Source organism: Festucalex cinctus, chromosome 11 (genome assembly GCF_051991245.1).
Source record: "Festucalex cinctus isolate MCC-2025b chromosome 11, RoL_Fcin_1.0, whole genome shotgun sequence".
NCBI classification, from domain to species: domain Eukaryota; kingdom Metazoa; phylum Chordata; class Actinopteri; order Syngnathiformes; family Syngnathidae; genus Festucalex; species Festucalex cinctus.
Genome location: NC_135421.1, coordinates 22,328,726 through 22,349,691, shown reverse-complemented (window position 1 = coordinate 22,349,691; position 20,966 = coordinate 22,328,726). Strand labels below are relative to the sequence as shown.

General features: G+C 37.1%; 1 protein-coding gene across 4 annotated transcripts in view; it reads left to right on the top strand.

Annotated features, from left to right (window-relative positions):
• Window positions 1–20,966, top strand: part of LOC144031002 (ephrin type-A receptor 6-like) — a 187,172-nt gene that overhangs the window by 108,288 nt on the left and 57,918 nt on the right. For all 4 annotated transcript variants that reach the window (XM_077537683.1, XM_077537681.1, XM_077537680.1 and 1 more), the window contains 2 exons: window positions 15,602–15,757; window positions 19,340–19,675. In XM_077537683.1, the coding sequence (XP_077393809.1) occupies window positions 15,602–15,757; window positions 19,340–19,675 (492 nt within the window). The remainder of the gene's footprint in view (window positions 1–15,601; window positions 15,758–19,339; window positions 19,676–20,966) is intronic.

Genomic DNA, 20,966 nt, shown 5'->3' with positions numbered 1-20,966 from the left:
AGTTTACACAGTAACTCTGGTGCTTTGGTCACCCCGAAAAGGGCAAAGCAGGTCAGTAGACATTTAGCTCACTTTGCTGTCTGTTATCCAATAAGAGGACGCTAGGAAATGAGAATGCAAGTCCAAGTTTATTTATGACCAGGACAATCTTTTCAGTCAAGTTGAAGCCTTTATTTTGATAGATTCAAAAGTAAACACTATTATAGACACCTGAAAATTTTGTGGAACTTCTATGGTATGAATTGACGGAAACATTAACTGGGGCATTAAACACGTCTAATCCATCACTTTTTATTTATTTTTTTATTTCAGTAGTTACAATATATCATATTTTTTGCTCTGTCACAATAATTAAATATTGGCAGTTAGGCCTATGTGCATTTCATTTTAGAAATAATATTAAATGGTCATCAAATCTAGCAGTTTGGTATTCACATATTCTTCTTAATTTAAGTGTAATACCAAAAAAAGAGAAACATTTTCCACCTAAATGCTACTTGAAACAGCACATAAGCTGCATATACTGCACCGTATTTAAATGCATATGCATGTGAATAAGCTAATAGGTTTTGGCATCATCCACTCACACCAGGCATTTTTTTTTTAATATGTTTGAACTGCTGGAAGACTCCACTGGGGTTTGATTGCAAGGGAAACACAAAGCTATGTGCTTAATTAAATCCCTTTACTGGGCTTCATTTGCATTTTATTTAGAGGCGGAGCAACATACTTAATGATGTTTTGATTTACAGAAGAACTCTTTTGTTAGAAATCAGAAGCTGTTTTTATTTATTTTTTTTCTTCTTCTACTTTTATATATAGAAGAGACGAGCTGGCTTGAGGGAGCTTTTGGCTCTGAAATTATTTGAGAGCAGCACAGTGAAGAAGTTAAACTGATTTCAATATATTTTTGTTGATATAGTGTCTGCGTGCGAGCGGTGGACCCCGGGGAGTCTTGTGAATGTATTATGCAGGCTTTGAACAACATCATAGCCGCATTATGGCAAATGCGCTCAACTCAAATAAAACATATAGCCCTCCGGTGTGAAGTAAGCTATGGTTGGTTAACATAAAAGCGCAAGTTTCACGTATGGACGCCAATGTTGTCAAAACAATCACGAACATACACAGATGCCATGACATGAGCTTCTTGTCATTTCAGTTTTAATAAAGTGTTGGTAATCTTGGATATTGAACATTTTGAGGTGACGGTTGACGGTTGAATTTTGCGCAACTTCATGATTGATCTTAGGGATGTTCAGACCGATACCAATACTCAACTCTTGAGTACTCACCGATACCAGACACCCATACCTCTCGTACATAAAATCATTCCCAAAAAAATGACAGAAATTTTGAAGGACTAACCTACATATCCCAATATAGTCTTTTTGAATTTGTATGCAATGGAAATTTTCTACGGCCACTAAAATGGCCACTAGAAGATAATGGATAGTGGTATCGTCCATGGTGGGAGAACTGATACCTTAATTAAAATAAGGCTGGAATCGGCACCGATACCTGGTCGGTGTTGGTATCGGTTAGTGTTGTTCCGATACCGATACTGGTATCGGCAGAGGTGCCGATACTGCATTAAACCAGTGGTATCGGTATCGGTGACTACTCAACAAGTAACATGCCGATACCATTAATTCCAACGCTAATATAGGATTTTGGATGCAGCATCTTGTGTCTTGTCCGTGCACGACATTCACTGGTATGTGACATGTTCACTGCATGCCGATCTAAGATATCCTATTGGCCCTTGAATGCTCTGAACCGATGGCAGGACAGCATTTTCATGTTGAGGGAAAAAAATAATCTTAAGTATCGGTATGGTATCGGTATCGGCCGATACTGCAAAGCTGGGTATCGATAGCGGTATCGGGAGCCAAAAAAACGGTATCGGAACAACACAGTATCGGTACTCTGTATGTCGATCAAAATTAGGTGCTCTATTAATTTTGCTGAAGTCATTGTAAAAAATACAAACTTGTTGGATTTATTTATTTATTTTTAATGAAATTGATAGTCAATCAACAGTGAGCTCTTCTTTTTTTTTATTGGTTCAATTAATGTCAGCCTTTGATCAAAAACAAAGCATGGCGATTTATAACGATGATCTGTTCGCTGTTACCATGACACGAAAGCCAGAATGTCTTAATTTATTCATTTTTCCACCTTTGGTACTTTCCATCACAAGAACAGCCCCATGCGTTTATCTGATGTCGACGTGCTCAAAGCCACGCTGCCCTGACCAGTGGTCTCCAGCAGTGGTGGTGACAACTTTAATTTGAATGCTGGTGGTCAATGTGATTAGAGAACTGCAGGAGGCTTTTAGAGTGGATCAACTACCCTGGAAGATGAGGACTTGGCGAATGAACAATTAGAAAAGAAGGCAGTTGCACTGTGGGGGGAAATAGGGAAATGGTGATGGGGTATATTTAGGGATGCACTAAATACATTTGAGTACTTGGCGATACCACAAACTGATACTTTGAATATTGTTCAAAAACATTCACATAGCAGAAATTCCAAATTTAGCTTTACTAGCATTTTAAGAAACAAGTGCATGTTTTTCTCACATTCTTGCCTCATACTTGACCTTGTAACACAAATATTTTAGCTTTATATAAAACTGTCAGGACAATTGAGATGATACATAACACCGTCATGGATTCATCGTTTAGATTATATATACGCTACACGCTACTAGCAGGACCAACTAGCTAGCCTCTGGGGCAAAATGTTGCCTACCTGGTCTGACATGGCCCTTTTCCACCACAGCTTCATGATACGAACAGTCGGCTAAAAGTGAGTTCATTGGTGTTTACCTTCACAGCTAACCCGGAAGTTATATATCTGGCTGGTGAAGTGGTATCTGTGTAGTAGTATCAGAGCATTTTTACAAGTTAGAGTTACAAATACAGCGGTACAGCATTGGCAATAATACCCGATTACTGTATTTGTTACATTACCCACTCTAAGGAATATTGTTAACATTTCCTTTTCATCCATAAAACTGTGCATTAACTACAAAACTTCATTACATGTTAAACAATAGAAATTACACTGCACATATTATTACACTCTTAATTTCAATTATGAACAGAGGACCAGTCACTAGTTCATTTTCCAGTTGGAGGGGTGCTGATGTATTCAGATATGATTTATTGATCACGTTGCGCGCATTTGTCTCCCCACTGTGTTCGGTTAAAAAGCAATAACACGTTTTACACCCTCCGTTCCACGTGAACGCAATAACACTAAACTAATTACACAAACTGGGGACAACAGTGTGATTTGTAAAAGCCACAGCTGGTTGTCGACTAACAGCCAGAGAATATTGGGAGTATCCCACCACAGCATAATATTTCATGAATTCATACATGCCTTACTTAGAATGAGGGAAGTCAGCCACAAGACAGATGTGGCTTTGCCTGTGATTATATGAGTAATATCCTTATCTTTCTGCATGTTAGGGTGACTCATCCACTATGAAAGCCCAAAAGTGTCCAAATTCAATAAATAAAAAGGTCATTTTGAAAAAACTATCCTGTCGATAAATAGCAGAGAATTATGTAATCTGGCCATTAAATTTTAAAATGATGTGTTAGTATTACTATGAAAAGTGTTATACTATTCTTTAATATGTAACAAATATTTTATTTTGATTAAATATTTAATAATGATTATTTTAACAACGTCATACTTTTTTTTTTTTTAATAATTTATTTTTCAAGATTTTATAAGATAAGAAAACTTTTTTTTTTTTACAAAGTCAGATTTTATTTCATAATGTCCTTTTCCACAATGGTCTTTTTTTTTTCTTTTTTTCTTTTTTTTACAAAATGGTGAATACTAACACCTCATTTTACAATTTAATGGCCATATTACATAATTGTCTGTTATTTATCAAAAGGATAGTTATTTCAAAAAGGCATTTGTATTTATTGAATTTTGACACTTTCGGGCTTCCATAATCCACATGTCGTTCTATGCTAATGCTAAAGACAAGATAGTTGTTGCAGGCTAACAGGTTCACATCAAACTCCGCAAGTCGTAACAAACACAACACAGATTTTCCAGCAATGATGAGTTTTTTATACCACTGTTGGGCCACGGTAGCCAGTAAAGTAAAATTACTGTAAAATGTCAATTTTCAAAGTGGTTCGCGCACTCAACTCACAGTGCTAATGGTGAGGGTTTGAATCCGGATTCTGGCTTCCCTGTGTATCAACTAACTAATCTATCTACTCACTCCCTTACAGCTACCCGGGCAGTGTCTCCCATGCTATTAACAATATTTACAACATTATATACAACAGAGGTCAGTCTAAAATAAGCAACACCTTGCAATGCGGCACCTTCTGGGGGCAAGCCAGGTCGCTGAGAGGGATGACGACATTGTAAATTAGACACCATTAGTATCCCTTGCAGTCAGCAACAAACACTACATGATAACGCCACGTTTGAGAGGTGTGCTAAACCAAAGTGTTCTCACTTCACATAAACTGAATTTTTGTAAGGACTCATTGAGCCATTTTCAACTGTAAGAAGATATTTTGTGATAACGTCATTATTTTTTCATGAACAATTAATACCCTAAAAACTAATTTTGCCACTTGCTGACGACTGAAGATGACATCACCTGTGCTGAGGAAATGACCAATCACGGCTCACCTGTTTTCTGGGTTTGGTCAGCAAACTGAGCCGTGATTGGTCATTACACTCCCAGAAATATTTCAAGCCTAACTTGAGATATATGTAATTTTTTTACATAACAAATTCCCATCTACTTTTTTTTTTTTGTTACATAATTTTAACACAAACCTACCAACTAAAACTTACATGATGCATATTCACAATACTTTAATAAAGCCTATTTATTTGGAATGCATAATTCTCAGATGTATGTAGTATTAATAAAGTATACATACTTTTATTATTTATACATTTTTGGGAAAATCTATGTAAAAAATATGGGGGGGAAAATGCACAAGTATTTTTCACATAGTATATTTATCATGTATCGGTAACCTGATTATTATGCAATTCAAACAGTATACTTTATGCATTTTATATAACTACTTATACTCTCATTTTTAATTTACAGTAATTGTACTTTATTAATACAAAATACATAAACCTGAGGACTATGTATTTCAATTAAATAGGCATTATTAGACTAATATATACATATCATATAAGGTTTATTTGGGATTTGTGTTAAAATTATCTTAAAAAAAAAAAAAGTAAAATATTAAATAAATCTTAATTTAGGCTTGAAATATTTGTACGTGAAAAATAATTGAGTTATCAAATTAATTCTGGCCAAAATATTAACTTTTTACTGTTGAAAATGGCTCAATGAGTCAAGTATCCCTTTAAGCACTGAATTTAGGCAGTAATGTCATTTTTCGGGTATACCTATGTCTTGAATTAAAAAAAATAAAATAAAAATCATTTTATTTTTCAGTTAGGGTTGAGTGAATGTGCATAGGATGCTGGTGGAGTTCAGTACCCACTGCTCTAAACATAATGATTTATACTAGGATGCTAAAGTTATGTTTCAGTTATGTTTTTCATTTGACATATTACGGTGCCCTCTGTGGAAAAAAAAAGAGCAGCTTGAACCAACAAATATGAGACAGAAAAAGGAAAGTTCCTGCACGGGTGTCACAAAAGATACATTTCAAACGCAATTGATTGTTTTGCTCTGTGTACGTTTTGTTATAAAAAAAAAAAAAGCATATTCAACAAAATCTGAATAGAATACCAAAGGATTTAAGGAAAGAAGCATCCATCATCTTTCTCTCCTCATTCATAATTGATATTTGAAGCATTTTTGTTCATTGAAATTATCTTCCGGAGCAGAAGAGAAAACAGCTGAGCCGATGGAAATGGAATTGGTTGTGTGTCGGTGCATGACAGAGTGGGATTATACCAATGTAATGTCAGCCTTATTAAACACTATTAAACTCCATAGATCAGACAGGAACCAGAGAGGAAAAGAATATACCGACTACTCATCTGTGTGTAAAAGTGTACGCTTATGTGACGTTAAATGAGAGAGGAGCTACGTTAAATTTTATATTTAGATCAAGCGAATGATGTGGTCCACCTCTAATAGAATCCAATAAGTCTGAGGATAAATGAGTCGATGTAGTCAATGTCATTGTTGGCATATGACATTGGGAGCTCAGCTGTATGAGATTTCATTTGGTTTGGCTCAGCATCGTGGTCCAATGTAACACAATGCATAAACTGGGCACGTGGATTTTGAGGTGTTTAAATTGATCATTCGTTCAAACTCGGTCAAATGCATCACATTTGTTTATGTTTGGGTCAGGTTCTGTGTTGCAGAGAGTCTCATGATCAGAGTTACACCATAACAGAAAAGAATGCAGCATCCAATACTTTGAGATTCATTTTCTACTATTTTTTGGTCTTCCATTTATTTATTTTATTATTTTTGTGTGTGTCTGAGTGTGTCTGCAATTTTATTTTTCATACATTTTTCTTTCTTTCTTTTTTTCTTTTTCCTATTCTGGACATTTTATGGTAATATTTGGGATTTCTTCTGTTTGTTTTTTTTTTTGGTTTTTTTACATTTTCTGGTTCATTTTTGAACATTTTCTGCCTTTTTTATTTAACTCCCTGACATTTTTGGCAATTTTATAGACATTTCATGGTAAATTTTGTGCTTTTCCTCTTCTTTTTTGACATTTTATGGTCACTTTTTGGACATTTTAAGTTTTTTTTTTTTTTTTTTTTTTTTTTTTTAAGAACTTTTGCATGTACCTTTCATCTTTTTTGTGACAACTTAAAAATTTGAACACAGACATTTTTTAACTCTATAATTATTCATTCTTTAAATCATTTAAATACGTTATCTAAAAATAAAAATAAATATGTAAAAAAATAAAAATAAATATGTAAAAAAATAAAAATAAATATGTAAAAAAAAAATTATACATTTCTACTACTACCTTTTTAGAGGTCCACAGGAGAGGGACTGAAGAGCCACATGTGGCTCCAGAGCCGCTGGTTACAGACCCCTGCTTATACAACTGCCGTACAACTACAAAATAGATACACAGCGTTTGAACTGCGGAATGAATGATCGCGGGTAGATTTTTCTTCAATAAGACACTTGCTGCGCTGCATTAATTTGTACTTTGTGTGTCATCAGTTTGCCATTAAAAAAAATACACTGTGGGGTGTTGGGGAATTGGAGGCGTTTCCCAGCACAATTATCACATTTGACTGTGTTATCATGCGTCTTTAACATATTTTGTAAAAGCATGGTGGTAATAGTTTAAGTGGCACCGTATACAGTGGCGAGTTTTCTCTAGGGAGGGTGCTTAATGAATGAATGGATGTGTATATGTATGTGTCATTTTCTTATAATGTGATCTGTTACTGGATGGATGGATGGATGGATAGATAGATAGATAGATAGATAGATAGATAGATAGACAGACAGACAGACAGATTGTCCCCAATGCAAGTGGACCACAACAAAGAAAAGTGAAAACCGCAAGTTTCATTAAAATCGCTTATGTATTTGCATAAACACTTCTGCACTGTGTGTTTGTGATATCGTGATATTAAAACTGCCACAATATCGTCAGGGTCATGGTCACAATATTTAAAAGGAACACATCAGTTAAAAAAGTCAGGTTGATTTCCATTTGTGCAATTTTAGCACCCTCTAGTGGCTAGTTTATTAGTGCAATTTAATTTTCATTAGGGATGTTTTGGCCTTCTATGTTTAAAATCTATGCTAATTGTCAGATGAAGGAGAAACTAATTTGCTTGTGAAGCGATCAATGTGTGCTTGCATTACCAAGTTAGTGCCTCAATATTGTTATTAGAGATTGTAGGTGGTTTATATGCATTGCTGTTATGTACAAAAGCACAATATTGTGCTTTTTTTTTTTAGTAGGAGCTCTCTTATTTACAATATTGCGATCTTTTTTAAATATCGCCAACGCCCCCACAATATCGTGATAATTATCGTATCGTTACCTTCATATCGTGATAATATCGTATCGTGATGTTTGGATATCGTTACATTCCTATTTGTACCCGTTGCATAACAATAGAAATGGCAGCATACCATAATTATATTGTTTCACTGTCCAAATATTTTCTCCTTTTACAATCCCAACTGAGTTGAGGTTGCACATAAATTACATAAAACATTCTTACGGGTTTGTCCTCGAGGTTTCCTTGTTGTATAACATTGCCAGTTATTCTCGTCATGACATGACCTAAACAGGTGTGTGAATTGGTTACCTTAAAGTCTTGACTCTGGCACAGGTTTTCCGGCACTCCCTTGATCACAGTGACACAACGTTTGTGTCAACCGCCTCCAACAATTAGCAGTAGATTTATGGGCTATTTTTTTATTATGGCTTGTAGTCATACATTTGAGCTACAAGTCAGGGCTTTCAAACTGTCAGACAATGTTGTAAAACCTCCTTACAATCCATCCCAAAGCGATCATCAGGCAGCATTCACTCGACTGTAGATAGAAACGCTTTTGAGGATGTGTTTGTGGAGTTCATGAGTGTGTCAGTTGATTTAGCAAAGTGTTATTTGGATGTAAATGACTGAAATTGGCTGTATTAATAGATTGTTTGGAATGTGCCACTTTGTAGTACCTTACACCTTATTACAATCATTAAAACATCATGTCTGCGAGACTGAAAGCTGAACTTGCATTAACCGTTATATTATGGTGGCTGAGAGCTCAATGTGCGACTGCTTGAATCTTTTATAGAGTCGCTTACACTCTCAGTGCAGTCAATGGCAGAGATAATTAGCTCTGATTATCCTCGTGAATACTGTTTCTTTTTAAAATAAGCAGAATTAAAACAGCTTATTGCCTCTCTTACCTTTCCAATAATGAGCCTGCGCCCGTTTTATCTTAGCCAAGCCCGATTAAATTCAACAAACCACCATACAACAACGTTGTAGCCTAATTAAACTGGTGAAAACTAGTTCTATAAATCAAGATTAAATAACTATGAAGGGATGAAACGTTCACCAGAAAACTTGCTATTAAAAAAATAAAAAAAGAATATAAGTTTCACATTCTCAGTCCCTTATGTCAGCCTATTTTTGTTCAAAATGAAATTGTTATTAAAACAGCGGCATATAGGTTCTCGGTATGAGGAGGCGTTAATTGGGCCAGTGGCGCAGATGAAGCATGACGACAACAGGAAAGCGAGCTCTGTTGGATATGAACAGATGAGAAAAGATCCGTATGGTTCAAACTATGACGCATATTTTTTTTTTTCCCACACCATCGGAAAAAAATGTGTGACAACAGCATACCAGATGATAAATCACCAACGTCATATGCAATTAATAAGCCTTGCATGACGTTTCTATTATTTTCAATTGATTTGCTTAAATGTCACATTAACTACTGATACCTTTTTGCTACATTTCAGTGTTGTATTATATTCCTTCATCCATGAATGCTATTATGAATAATATTGATCACGGATAAACTGCTATATATAAGGTATATTGATTTTGTTTCGTTTTCATTCATTCATTTTATTTAACAGGGACATTGCATCATAAATGTGTTGCACAAACCGGAAATAGCTACAAGCTAACACTGAACAATAGGGGACTTAAAATGGAGCCTTGTGGTACACCACTGTCTAAACATGTCGCCCTTGTATGGTTAAATTCATTCTTTGAATCGTGTCCTATCTATGAAAATACAGTCGGCTTTCCAATTACTTTCGAGCCTGTGAAAATTAATTAAAGATGGTTGCAATCTTTAATTAGTCATTGCTATACACTACCAGACAGTCAAAGCTGTGGACATGGATTCTTATTCAATTGCATGAGAAAGTGCGTCCAAACTTTTGACTGGTAGGCTAGTACTTGCTAAACCCTTTGTTTCAATTATGTCCTCTTGGTTTACTTTCAAATCCATCTTGGGTGTGCAAAGATCCAAAATTACAAAAATTGCGTCACTGTCCAAATGAATATCGACCAGGTTGTGCTTTCAGCTTCTGGCTGCTGTTTGTGTCCTTTACCCGTCCTCATCCATCCCAACAAACCAAGACACCGGTTCAATACTCATTTACCTGCCCTGTGATCACCAGCCACTTTGCAGAGTAACTCATGATAGACACTTGAATGAGGGAGCCAGCGAAGGGAATGATGTGTAAAGGCAGTAAACAAAAACAAGCACATTGTACACAAATATTGCAAGTGCTACACCAATGACATAAAAAAAAAAAAGACAGCAGGTGACCACATTCTTTTTCATGTGTTTCATGCAAAGAATAGACAATATTGGATGTAAGTTTTCAAGCTAGCGCTAACAAACGGTTTAACGACATCAATATTCATGCAGAGGTGAAGTTGCCCAACTTTTTTTTTTTCCTCCACAAACTACATAACACCATTCCCAACACCTTGGCAGAGATGTGTTGTGAGGCAAACTAATCCTCAAGTGCAAATCAGAGCTTGCACTCGCATCACTTAATGAAGATAGCGAGAAGGGGGGGGGGGATGTGCAGCAGAGAGGCCCAGTCATTGGAGTGTTGAGGGCATCGGTCCTGATTGCATGAAAAACTATTAAAAGGGTTGGTTCCAGAGTGCCACTTCTCAGGAGATTCTACAGAATATGAGAGATATTTCATCATCTTTTGGGTTTGTTGGCTTCATTCCACAAAGCATACAAAAACAGATTAATTCAGTTGATTTGTCTTGAACAGTCATTTTGCTGTAGCTCCGAGATAATTATAAGGGATTTGGTATTGTTTAAGTAGAATCCTGATTTGCAAAATGATTGCAAGTAACGAAGTACTTTATGTAAGAAAGCAGGGGTCATCAAATTTTTTTGAAATTGAGAACTACATGGGTACTGATTAATGTGAAGAGCTACCATTTTGATACACACTTCTGAAATAACAAATTTGCACAAATTACCTTAAATAATGGTATTATTGGGGCCTGACCAATTAAATCGCCCAATATTGGCTGTTTTACAACATTAAAAAAAATGAGCAAAAAAAATTTGGCTTTTTTTGGTCTTTTGTTTTATTATTATTATTATTATTATTATTATTAGTAGTAGTAGTAGTAGTAGTAGTAGTAGTAGTAGTAGTATTAGTATTATTATTATTATTAATGTTTTTTTGTTGTTTGTTTTTTTTTTTTTTACATTTGTTTAACACATTAATTACCATGTTTAAACCCCCGACGAAGGATTTTTTGGCCTTTTTTCTTTTTTTAAACAAAGTATTGTAAAACAGTAAAATATTCTGCCTCTTAATTCACATCTTTACTTTTGTAAACATTGAGGTAGCAAAACATACGTTATTTTATTCATGATATATTTTTCAAATTAATCGGCCACTTAATTGCGGATGAAAATTGTATTCAGCCAAAGATTGTAATCAGCATGGGTTTAAAAAAATATTAATAATAATCACTTGGGCTTTAGTTATTTGATTTTATTAGCAATAAATAGTTTTAATTTGTTAAGACAGTGACCATGTTATGATTTCTCATAATAATTGGGAAAGTGATAAATACTGGATTAATATGTAACATTTTATTTCTATAAATAGCTGCCTGTGTTCACATTTTCACTCATTTGGTCCTTGGCTACCTGGTGCCCACTTGCACCACGTTGGTGACCCCTGCAATAATAGCACAGTGTACTTTTGCTACAAAAGCTGTAATTATTGTCGCAAGTTACATTTCATATTGTTTTTCTATAGTTTGAGGCTTTTCTCAGCTTCTGGCGCCGCCATCTCCGTCGCGATCTCTTTATCATTTGCATCGCCTCCTCACCGCACTGCTTTTGATTTCAAGAGCTGAACTATTCTGCAACATTTGTTGATGTGGTTCTGCAAGTAAATGCTGCAGAATTGTGCTCCTCTTGGAATTGTTCTCCTTCGCTGACCACCGGGAGAAGAATTCACCACCCATCGGCTGCAAAAGACCGCTCATGCTAACAACAAAGCTGCATATTATGCATGCATTTTTAGCAGTCATGTTGGAACTTATGAAAATGCTCATTGACTTTATAGAAACAATAAACGCATCAGTTTAACAACGTGGGAAGAATGCTTATTTTCGTTTTTGCCAAGACTTCGAAAATCGATACCACCTACATGCATGTCAAAAAAAAGAAATGTAATATTTATTTTTTCACAGCATTGGGTATAAAATATAAATCCTTGCATTTTCAATAACTGATTACAATAAGGAATGTCATAAATAGCGAATAAAAAAATGTAAATATATAATTTTTTTTATTCCTTTCATTTGTGAGTTACAAAAAGATGTATTTGAGTTGCATGGCTTATAATGTATAATAGCTTCTATGGAATTATGCTATTTCTTTCATGTCAGTTATTTAAAGGCCAATCCACCAACGTGGGTACAATTTGTGAGGTCATCATGCTACTGTGTTACCAGCGAACACCAAATTGAAGGGCTCACAACTACATCTTACGGTCCACGACTTAGGGCTGTGAGGATGTTCTGGATGACTTCCAGATCCCATTAACCTTGGGCTGAGGGCCAACGGTTGACCGGGGGCCCCAAAGGCCAGTGAGTCAGAAAACTATTTTCTCGTACCCAGCTCAAATGTGCTCACCTCCGAGATGCGCAGCTGCCCTCTAAAAGTCAGTTATTCCATTCATCAGTCAAGAAGCCCCCTCGAGCTGGATCTCATTTTGTCAGATACAGACCTGACAGCCAAGATCTGTACCCACACAGATAAGATACTCTGCTTGGACTTAATGTAAACGGGAAGGGTGGTTGCTCAAAAAAATCAATTTCAAACCACAATTAGGGCCCGTTAACGCTGCACTTAGAACAGTGAAACGCGCCATCGATCAACCTATTCATTGTGGATGCGCTAACGACGGCTGGTGGCGCGCAAGGTGGGCGAATTGAAAAGTGTTTTGACTGAAAACGGTTTAATTTTGACAGCGGCTCATTCAGACAATCTTGGCGCAAGCAATCAGAGAAAGTGAGTGTGTTGTTTTTTTTTCGAATGAGGACAGCAAGGGATGGTAAAGTTGTACATTGAAAACAGCATGAAGAAAATCCTCTCTCTATTTTGATGGCCTTGACTGAGGTTTTGTAAGTCAGCCTTACTTCACAGAATTAAATACAAGGGCGCCTGACTTTGTGATATTTAAGTGTTATTTTTATTGACTATACTTGGGCTTTATTCAACCAGGTAAGGCAGTTGAGAAAAGTTTCTCATTTACAATGCCAATCTGAGAGCAATTTAGGGCTCAGTGCAAGACCAAGGGCACTTGACGGCAGACAGTCACAGCAACTCTGAACCACTGCACCGCCTTCGGTCACTTGACGACCTTGCACTGTACCATTGTTACTGCCGCACAATTATTTTCACACATTTTTATATCAGCCCTCAAATATAGCCTATTTTGTGGATTTCTTTTTCCCCTCAGACACAGTCTCCTCTCTCAATCGGATCTTCTTGCTTAGCGTGGGGCAACACACATTAACAAAAACAATCTAAAATGGAGACATTCCGATATTACGATTCGCTCTTTAACTCATTTGTTCCCAAAAACGTAGAAATACGTTCTATTTTAAATGTTTTAAGTGTCCCAAAGACGTATTTATAAGTTTGTTGTTTCATGATAGAGCATACAGAAGGCTTTGATGCAGCCTCTCAACTGCAGTGAGCGGGTGAAAAAAAATAGTAGTAATTACAAAAACGGCCAGCAGGTGGCAGCAGAGTATAAGAGATCAACCAGGGCCATGTTGCAAACTAGTTGTTTCCCCACAATTCTAAATAGATTTGTGAATATTGATTGCTAATGCTAATTGCTGAAAAACTGAAACAGATAGAAATATACTATTTTTTTCCTGATGGGTTTCCTGGGAGGTTCCATATTTTTATAGCAAAAGAACACAATATTCTGTGGGCCTTGCAAAGTCAGTCAAAATCTAAGGGGGTTGCTTCAGTTGAAAATGGCTGGGAGTGAATTAGTTAATTTGTCAATTTATCACTTATTGATGATTTTCTGCAGTTTAATATATTACTTGCACAATTAAATGTACTTAAAAAAAAGTCAGTGTTTCATTTTAGCTACCTGCCTGCATTTCTTGAAACAATTTATGTATGTTTGTCTGCATGCATGCGTGTGTGTGAGTTCCCAGTTGCTGCATCGTCAGCCACAGCGTAGCGCCACTGTGGCCCTGGAATAGAGTCTGACCAGACAAATTGAGGCAGAATGTTGTTACAAGGGCTTAAAAGAAACATTGCCTCGGTTCATGAAAGGTCGACCAGAGGCCCCATTAGGCTGACAGAGTCAAAAGGACCTCGTATAGAGCGGGTCGGAGTTGACAGACGGATTGCGACTCAAGGACGCAGAGGTAGACGAGGTTAACGATGTCAGCGGCCTCGGCATGCCATAAGTCACGACACGTCTCATTGTGATACAATCTTGTGTTTGTGTGCGCATTTCGTCTCAGTAATTAACTTCATTTTGAAAGCCAATATCTGTTCTACGCTAAAAATAATTGATTGCTACATGAAGGTAGGCCATTCTCAAGCTTGTGTTTTTAAAAGATGAGCAAGACAAGGACAAAGTCAAGTAAAAGAGTTAATCAATTTAAGTAAAATTAGCCCTTCTTTCACTTTTTTTTTTTTTTTTTTTGTCTGTTAATTGGCGGCGAGACATGTGCACCAGCTTAATTGACCAATCGTGAATGATTAGTATTACTTCAGTTCAAACTGTCAAATGGATTTTTAGTGCGGACTATGCACAGGATTTGTTCTGGAGTCTCTAGGTCAGGTATGATGGTCTGGAAATATCACACAAGCAGGTTATCTTTTGTGTCCAGTGAATACACTTAGTCCATGCAGGTCTTTCTCCCACCTCACAAGTCTATCACCTTCTCCTCGTTGCATTTTCTTTTCTTTCACTTCCTGTCAGGCTACTCAAGCAAGGTAGCTTCCCATTCCTCTCCAGTTCTTCTTTTCTTGATAGTGACTCCTGACGTCTTAAAATACTTATTCTTTTAACTCGTATTACTTTTGTTCAAATCTCATTGACATACTTGTTTGGTTTAGTGTGAAGCACTTGGTGGTAGTACCCTGCTAGGCTAGCACCTTTACCTCTTTTGCTTCTACTTGGTCAATGGCTGACAATGTGTTAACTTAATGGACATACAGTAGAAGGCCACTTTTTAAAGTTTGTTTTGGTTTGTAAAGCTTGAAAGGGATTGTGGGAGTTCTACGCAACAATTTACTCGTCCCCTACCTCCAATCAAGCATTAAATAAAGACGGACATCAACAAGCCCATGATGAATTGTCTTTGATGTATGAAGTACTTTCAAAATCAACTACTTTGGATGAGTGTTCAACTATATGACTCTTTACTGTGTCTACAATAAGATGATCCCAGACTGTTTTTTATTCTTTAACTAATAAGTTGGTTTACCAGCTTGTTGCATTGACGCTGTTATCATATAGCCAACTGTATGTTCCGTCTTTTTGTCATATCTCACTCATGACCTTATTTTGCTTGTTTTTTTTGTTTTTTTTGTCGCACCCAGCATGCCAGCCAGGCTTCTACAAGGCTTTTGCCGGAAACATCAAGTGTTCAAAGTGCCCACTAAATAGTTTCAGCTATGAAGAAGGTTCTGCAGTCTGCCGATGTGAAGTGGGATATTTCAGGGCCGGAAAAGATCCTCCAACTATGGCGTGCACACGTGAGTATATGCTGTACTAATGTGGTCAGAGTGTTGCAATTTTCAACAACAAATAGCTTTTGAGTAGTGAAGGTACTTTTGTGAATAACATAGCATGGTTGCATTGAAGCTACATTTCCACAGGCACTTCTAAACCTTAAAAGCATCTCTTCTGTTTTACGTCACTGACTTTATCCTCCTGCTGATGCCCGCCCAAGACGGTGTAAAAAAAAAATGAAGGCAATACTACTTACTATGAATCGTCACCACAGTTTCAGCAGCAAGCTTTTTTCGATAAAACAATTAACATAATTGCCGTTTCAGCTAGTCATCACAACTTAGTCAGCAAATATCAACAGCTAAAATAGCAGTAGCTAGCAACATATTTTTGCCACCAGTTGAATAAAAGTACATTTATTTATTTATTTCTTTATTTATTGTATTATATTTGCACAGGTAATTTTGTATACAAACAAAATTGCAGTGGCAACTAATGGCAACTAAAAAAAAAAAGCTATATTTAGTAGAAGAATGATGACCTCATATTGTTTGGGACTCACCATTTAGTTACATCAATAAGAAATAACAGTGCTGCATTTTCTCAGATATTGCCATTGCAGTAATAAGAACATGATTATCTTCGTTATGTAGTTTGATGTACTTTAGCTAATTTTACATTTAGCATTTTGGTAGCTTAGCTTGCTAATTTCTTTGGTGGGTAGTGTCAGTGTAGTGAAGCTACATTTTAATTTAGAAAATTTAGCTTATTATCGCACCACATTTTTCAAATATTTATGCAAATACTCAGCACTACTCACTGGAACCGTACTGTATGAATTTAACAGCATATGTATGCATTACAAACATTGCTGTGTTTGCATCACAACACATATTCACGTTCCTCTATACAGCTGTGAGTCATGCCTAATACTGAGAAAAAAAATTTAGCCTACCGCTTTACACGGCAAATTGTGATTGACGTGAAACATCCAAACTTGTTAACACCTGTGACTCTGGATGAACCTTGTGGTGTTTAATACGCATCTGTTGAGAGTCAAAGTGTACAATAGATAATCAAATTAATTGCAAGTGGATCGGCTGCCTCGTCTTCGGCGTTGATTCACGGACAGTAATTACAAAGTAATATTTGCATTAAATTAAAGTTTAATTAGACTTATTCCCCTTTAATTAAAAAGCCATTTAGCTGTCATTTAGATAGACGGGGAACCATCATTGAAATCTTTATATGGATGGGGATTGTACGAGTTGCACTATGCGTTGTGGAAAAAAAGGATTCTGGGAGTTTAACCCGGACGGTGTAAATGTGCAGAAAATTGTGGTTTCTATATTTACTCATTCACTCCCAGCCATTTTCACAGAAGCAATCCCGTTCGCTCCCGGATGTTTTACTGAATTTTGACTGATTTTTCAATTGCTATAAAAGCATGGAACCTATCAAAAGAAAGATTAAAGTCTCTTCTTTCATCAGGAAAGTAAAAGTATGTTTCTATCTGTTACCGTTTTGCAGCAATTAGCATTAGAAGAGAGCTAAGTTTCATCAGTTTTCACAAATCTATTTAAAATTGTAAGTAAGTAATTTAGCTTTTTTTCTAGATGGCCCTGGTTGATCTCCTTTGCTCTGCTGCCAGATTCTGACCGTTTGTGTAATAACTACCATTTCTGCAACCGTTCTTTGCAGTTGAGAGGCTGCATCAAAGCCTTCTGTATGCTTTAGCATAAAATTTGAAAAAAAAAACGTATAAATACGTCTTTGGGAGCAAATGAGTTAATATTGCACCTCTAAAATCAATCGTGCTGGTTTTTGGTGGCGCGCCACAAAATAATGTTGCTTGGTAATTATGTGGTTGCCCACATCTCTATTGCCTGTAATGGTGGACCAGCCAGGAGAGCTCTCATGTCATCGGGTTTACAGTTTACAATTAAAGACAACTGCAGTTTAAAAGCTGAATACAGGAAGGAAGAAAGTTAGGATATGACAAGAGAAGAGATAAAGGTGGAGGAAACATGGGTGGAGCAGACATTGAAGGAAGAAAGGAAGGAGGATACTGATCCCAATCTCCCTCTAGAGGAGAATAGAGGCTGATTGATGGCAGTGGGGTTGATCCACAGGAGGGCAAGGTGGGTGGATTCTGCTCGGCGGAGAGAATAGAGGAGGTGCGATGATGGCCGATAAAGCCAGGGGCAGATAAAGCCAGGCAAAGAATGGACATATACGCTGACAGAAGTGGAGGAGGAGCATTGCGGTCTGCTGAGATTTCAAGCAAAGGTAGAGAGGGATGGAGGGTTGCTGAGGGAGAGGGAAGCATCGCATTGTCTTGGCAGACAGTGAGCTTGGCAGGAAAGGAATTTTCAAATCTCGCAGGCCTTTTAACTCCGCCCTGTTGACGGCTGACTGCCTGCTACAGCACAATGCTTACTCTGACGCACAAGCGCACGCATCCATAGGGAGCACAAAAATACCTGAAACACTTAAATGAGAGAGGTTGAAAGAGTGTAATGGATGGAGTTGTGCTGTACAACATGTTAAAGGGAAAGTCAACCCTTTTTTTATGTATTTATTTGTTAACAATATGTTCTATGCAGCACCACTAGCCTAAATATTCTGTTTGATATTGTGTTAGTGGAATATGAGTTATGAAGCAAAATCTAGCCATTTTTATCCATCTCAGGGGGCGGCCATTTTACCATTTGCTGTTGACTGGAGATGACGTCAATGTTGCTCAGGGCTCATGCAACAACCAATCACAGCTCACCTGTTTTCTGATGCTGACCTGTGATTGGTTGTTACATGAGACCTGAGCAACATTGATGTCATCTTGGCAAAACGGTTGGATTTTGCTTCATAACTCATATTCCACAAATGCAATATCAATCAGAATGTCATGTTTAGAATAGTGAGGTCACATATAACATATTATCAAGAAATGTTGAAGGTTAACTTCCATTTTAACCTTTTAACATTGGATTTTGGGGAACTAGCCATAATTATAACTTTCTTTTCTTGTATAGTTGTTTTTCTTATGTATATATATTTTTATAAGCTACAATATATGGCTTCTTGTTGTTTCTGCTGTTGTTGTTGTGTTTTTGTTTTTTAATGTCCAAGGGCAGGGTTTGGATTGGGTCAGATGTTTATATGTTAAGTTGTTGTAATGTCTGTTTGTTGTTGGCTAGTCTTTGTTGTCAGTTTGTCTCACTCTTGGTGTTGTTTATATAGAAGAAAATACAAATAAAATATGTGATTTAAAAAAACAAAAACAAAAAAAAACATTGCGTTTTGGTGCAAACTGATTCTATGGTCTACACCTTTAAATCTGCCAAGATGGTTGTCTATTTTGTGGCCCAGTATTTCTTGACTTTATGAAATTAACCAACATTTTCCATTTTCCATGTATGATCCAACTAAAACTCTAGAATTTTACAATCATCTCTTATTGTGCTACCCACCAAGTCCCATTGTCATCCAAGATCTGAGTGTACTTCCAACGGCCAGTCATAAATCTAAATTGTATTACCTAACGTAGAACTAGTTGGATGTTTCGATGACTCATTAGTCCTAAATCTGTTCTCTTCTTTAAACAGGTCCTCCATCCCCTCCACGTAACCTACTTTTCAGCCTCAATGACACGTGTCTGATGCTAGAGTGGTCACCCCCGAGTGACACCGGGGGTCGCCGAGACCTCACCTACAACGTCCAGTGTAAACGCTGCGGCCCGCAGCCCGGCCAGTGCCAGCTTTGCGAGGAGGAGCTGCGTTTCCTGCCCCAGCCGTTAGGCCTGACTAGCGCCTCTGTCACCGTCACGGACTTCTCAGCGCACGCTAATTATACCTTTGAGATCGAATCGCTCAACGGGGTTTCGGACATGAGCTCGTTTCCTCGACAGGTCGCCATCATTACCGTCAGCACCGATCAAGCCGGTGAGTGTGAATCATTTCAAAACTTTTTTGACACCATTATTGTGACCTATAACTTTTAGAACTTCATTGGGAAGAAAAGAAAAAGAAAAAAATAGATCTGATAATGTGCAGGCACAAGTGTGATGAGTGGGATGTGCAGTCCCATTCAGACTCATGCTAAAGGGGAAGTCGACCTTAAACATTTCTTGACAATATGTTACCTCAGTAGTTCAAATATGGCGTTCTGATTAATATTTCATTTGTGCAATATGAGTTATGCAGCAAAATCCAGCCATTTTTATCCGTCTCAGAGGGCGGCCATTTTGCCACTGGCTGTCGCGTGAAGATGACATCACAATTGCTCAGGGCTCAAGCAATGACCAATCACAGTTTACCTGTTTTCTGAAGCTGGTTGTTACCTGAGCAACTCTGATGTCATTTCCACTTGGCAGCAAGTGGCAAAATGGCCGCCTTCTGATATGGATAAAAACTGATGGATTTTGCTGCTTAACTCATATTCCACTAATGCAATATTAACCCATCCATCCATCCATTTTCTGAACCGCTTACTCCTCACAAGGGTCGCGGGGGGTGCTGGAGCCTATCTCAGCTGGCTATGGGCAGTAGGCGGGGTGCAATATTAACCAGAATACCAGATTTAGAGTAGTAGTGTTGCTTAGAGAACATATTATTGTCAAGAATTTTTGGGAAGTAAGCACACGTCACAAAAACATGCTGTTTGAACAGGGGTGTGTAGACTTTTTATATCAACCTTAGCGTCCCTTCACCGCCCTTGTTAATAGTTGTTATTATCAAGTTAAATACTGTTTGTTTGTTTGTTTGTAATTTTATGAATAATTTTGGCGATCGGTGCCCTTTTTTGGGGGGATTACGTAAACTCCTTCCCCAAAAAATGGTTGTGCACGTGCATCGTTACATACATTTCCTAATAGCCTTGACCCACTTCCCCATTGTTCAACTTTCATGACAAAAGACCCAACAAGGATAATTTCATCCATTATGTTCAATATGGTATTTTCCACAGCATGATGCGATCTCTTTCGTAAATGCCATTTTAAACCTTTATTTTCCTTTGAACTACACTAATCACACCGCTAACTCTAAAAATCTGTTGCTTTCTGAAGATAAGTGAGCAGATGTTCAATTACAAAGCTTAAAGAGTGAGATCTCAGTCTAACAAGCTCTTAGTGGCATGCTAATTTAATTAATTTTGACAAAATGCATTGATTAAGTACCTTTAACCTTTTAGTAGTAGTTATGTTATTGTTTGTTCTTATATTGCAAGAAGACA